Source organism: Nannospalax galili, unplaced genomic scaffold (assembly GCF_000622305.1).
Source record: "Nannospalax galili isolate Female #2095 unplaced genomic scaffold, S.galili_v1.0 Scaffold29830, whole genome shotgun sequence".
NCBI classification, from domain to species: domain Eukaryota; kingdom Metazoa; phylum Chordata; class Mammalia; order Rodentia; family Spalacidae; genus Nannospalax; species Nannospalax galili.
The window spans coordinates 1-508 of record NW_008328297.1 but is presented as its reverse complement, the minus strand read 5'-3'; the positions used below and the strand labels follow the sequence as shown (position 1 = coordinate 508).

The 508-nt window shown below is 43.9% G+C and overlaps 1 protein-coding gene across 1 annotated transcript; it reads left to right on the top strand.

The window, feature by feature from the left end:
• Positions 1-3: 3 nt before the first annotated feature.
• On the top strand, positions 4-504 carry LOC108491811 (interferon-induced very large GTPase 1-like; the record flags this gene model as incomplete). The annotated part of the gene is made up of 1 exon (XM_017803503.1): positions 4-504. A coding segment is annotated over one exon (501 nt), but the record flags the coding sequence as incomplete, so codon positions are not given.
• Between the last annotated feature and the right edge of the window lie 4 nt (positions 505-508).

Genomic DNA, 508 nt, shown 5'->3' with positions numbered 1-508 from the left:
TTTCTCAAGGAAGCCATGAGTGCAGCTTTGGATCCCGCCATGAAGAAAGTGAAAGAGGACAGCTCAGGTAAGCCTACAGAGGACATGATTTGTGAAATTGAGAAAATTCTCACTGGGCATCTCTGTGGCTGCTGGAAGCAATGTCCCATGTGCAAAGCAATTTGTACCAACACAATATCTACACATGATGGAGACCACAATGTGCCGTTCCACCGTCCTCAGGCTGTCAGTGGGTGGTTTTGGCGTGAAACAGAAGAGTTTTTCATTGAATGCTGCTCTACTTCTGTAGCAAGTGATGGTAGATTTGTTTTAGAAGATGGCCAGATATTCCCATTTAAGAACTACCGGCAGGCAGGAGGGGATTATGCCACATGGAGCATCACCCCAGATTCATCCACCCAGCCATACTGGAAATGGTTTATCTGTCACTTCAGATCAGATCTGGAAAAAAAATATAAGAAAAAATTTACAAATAAAGGAACAATCCCAGATGCATGGACCAAACTCA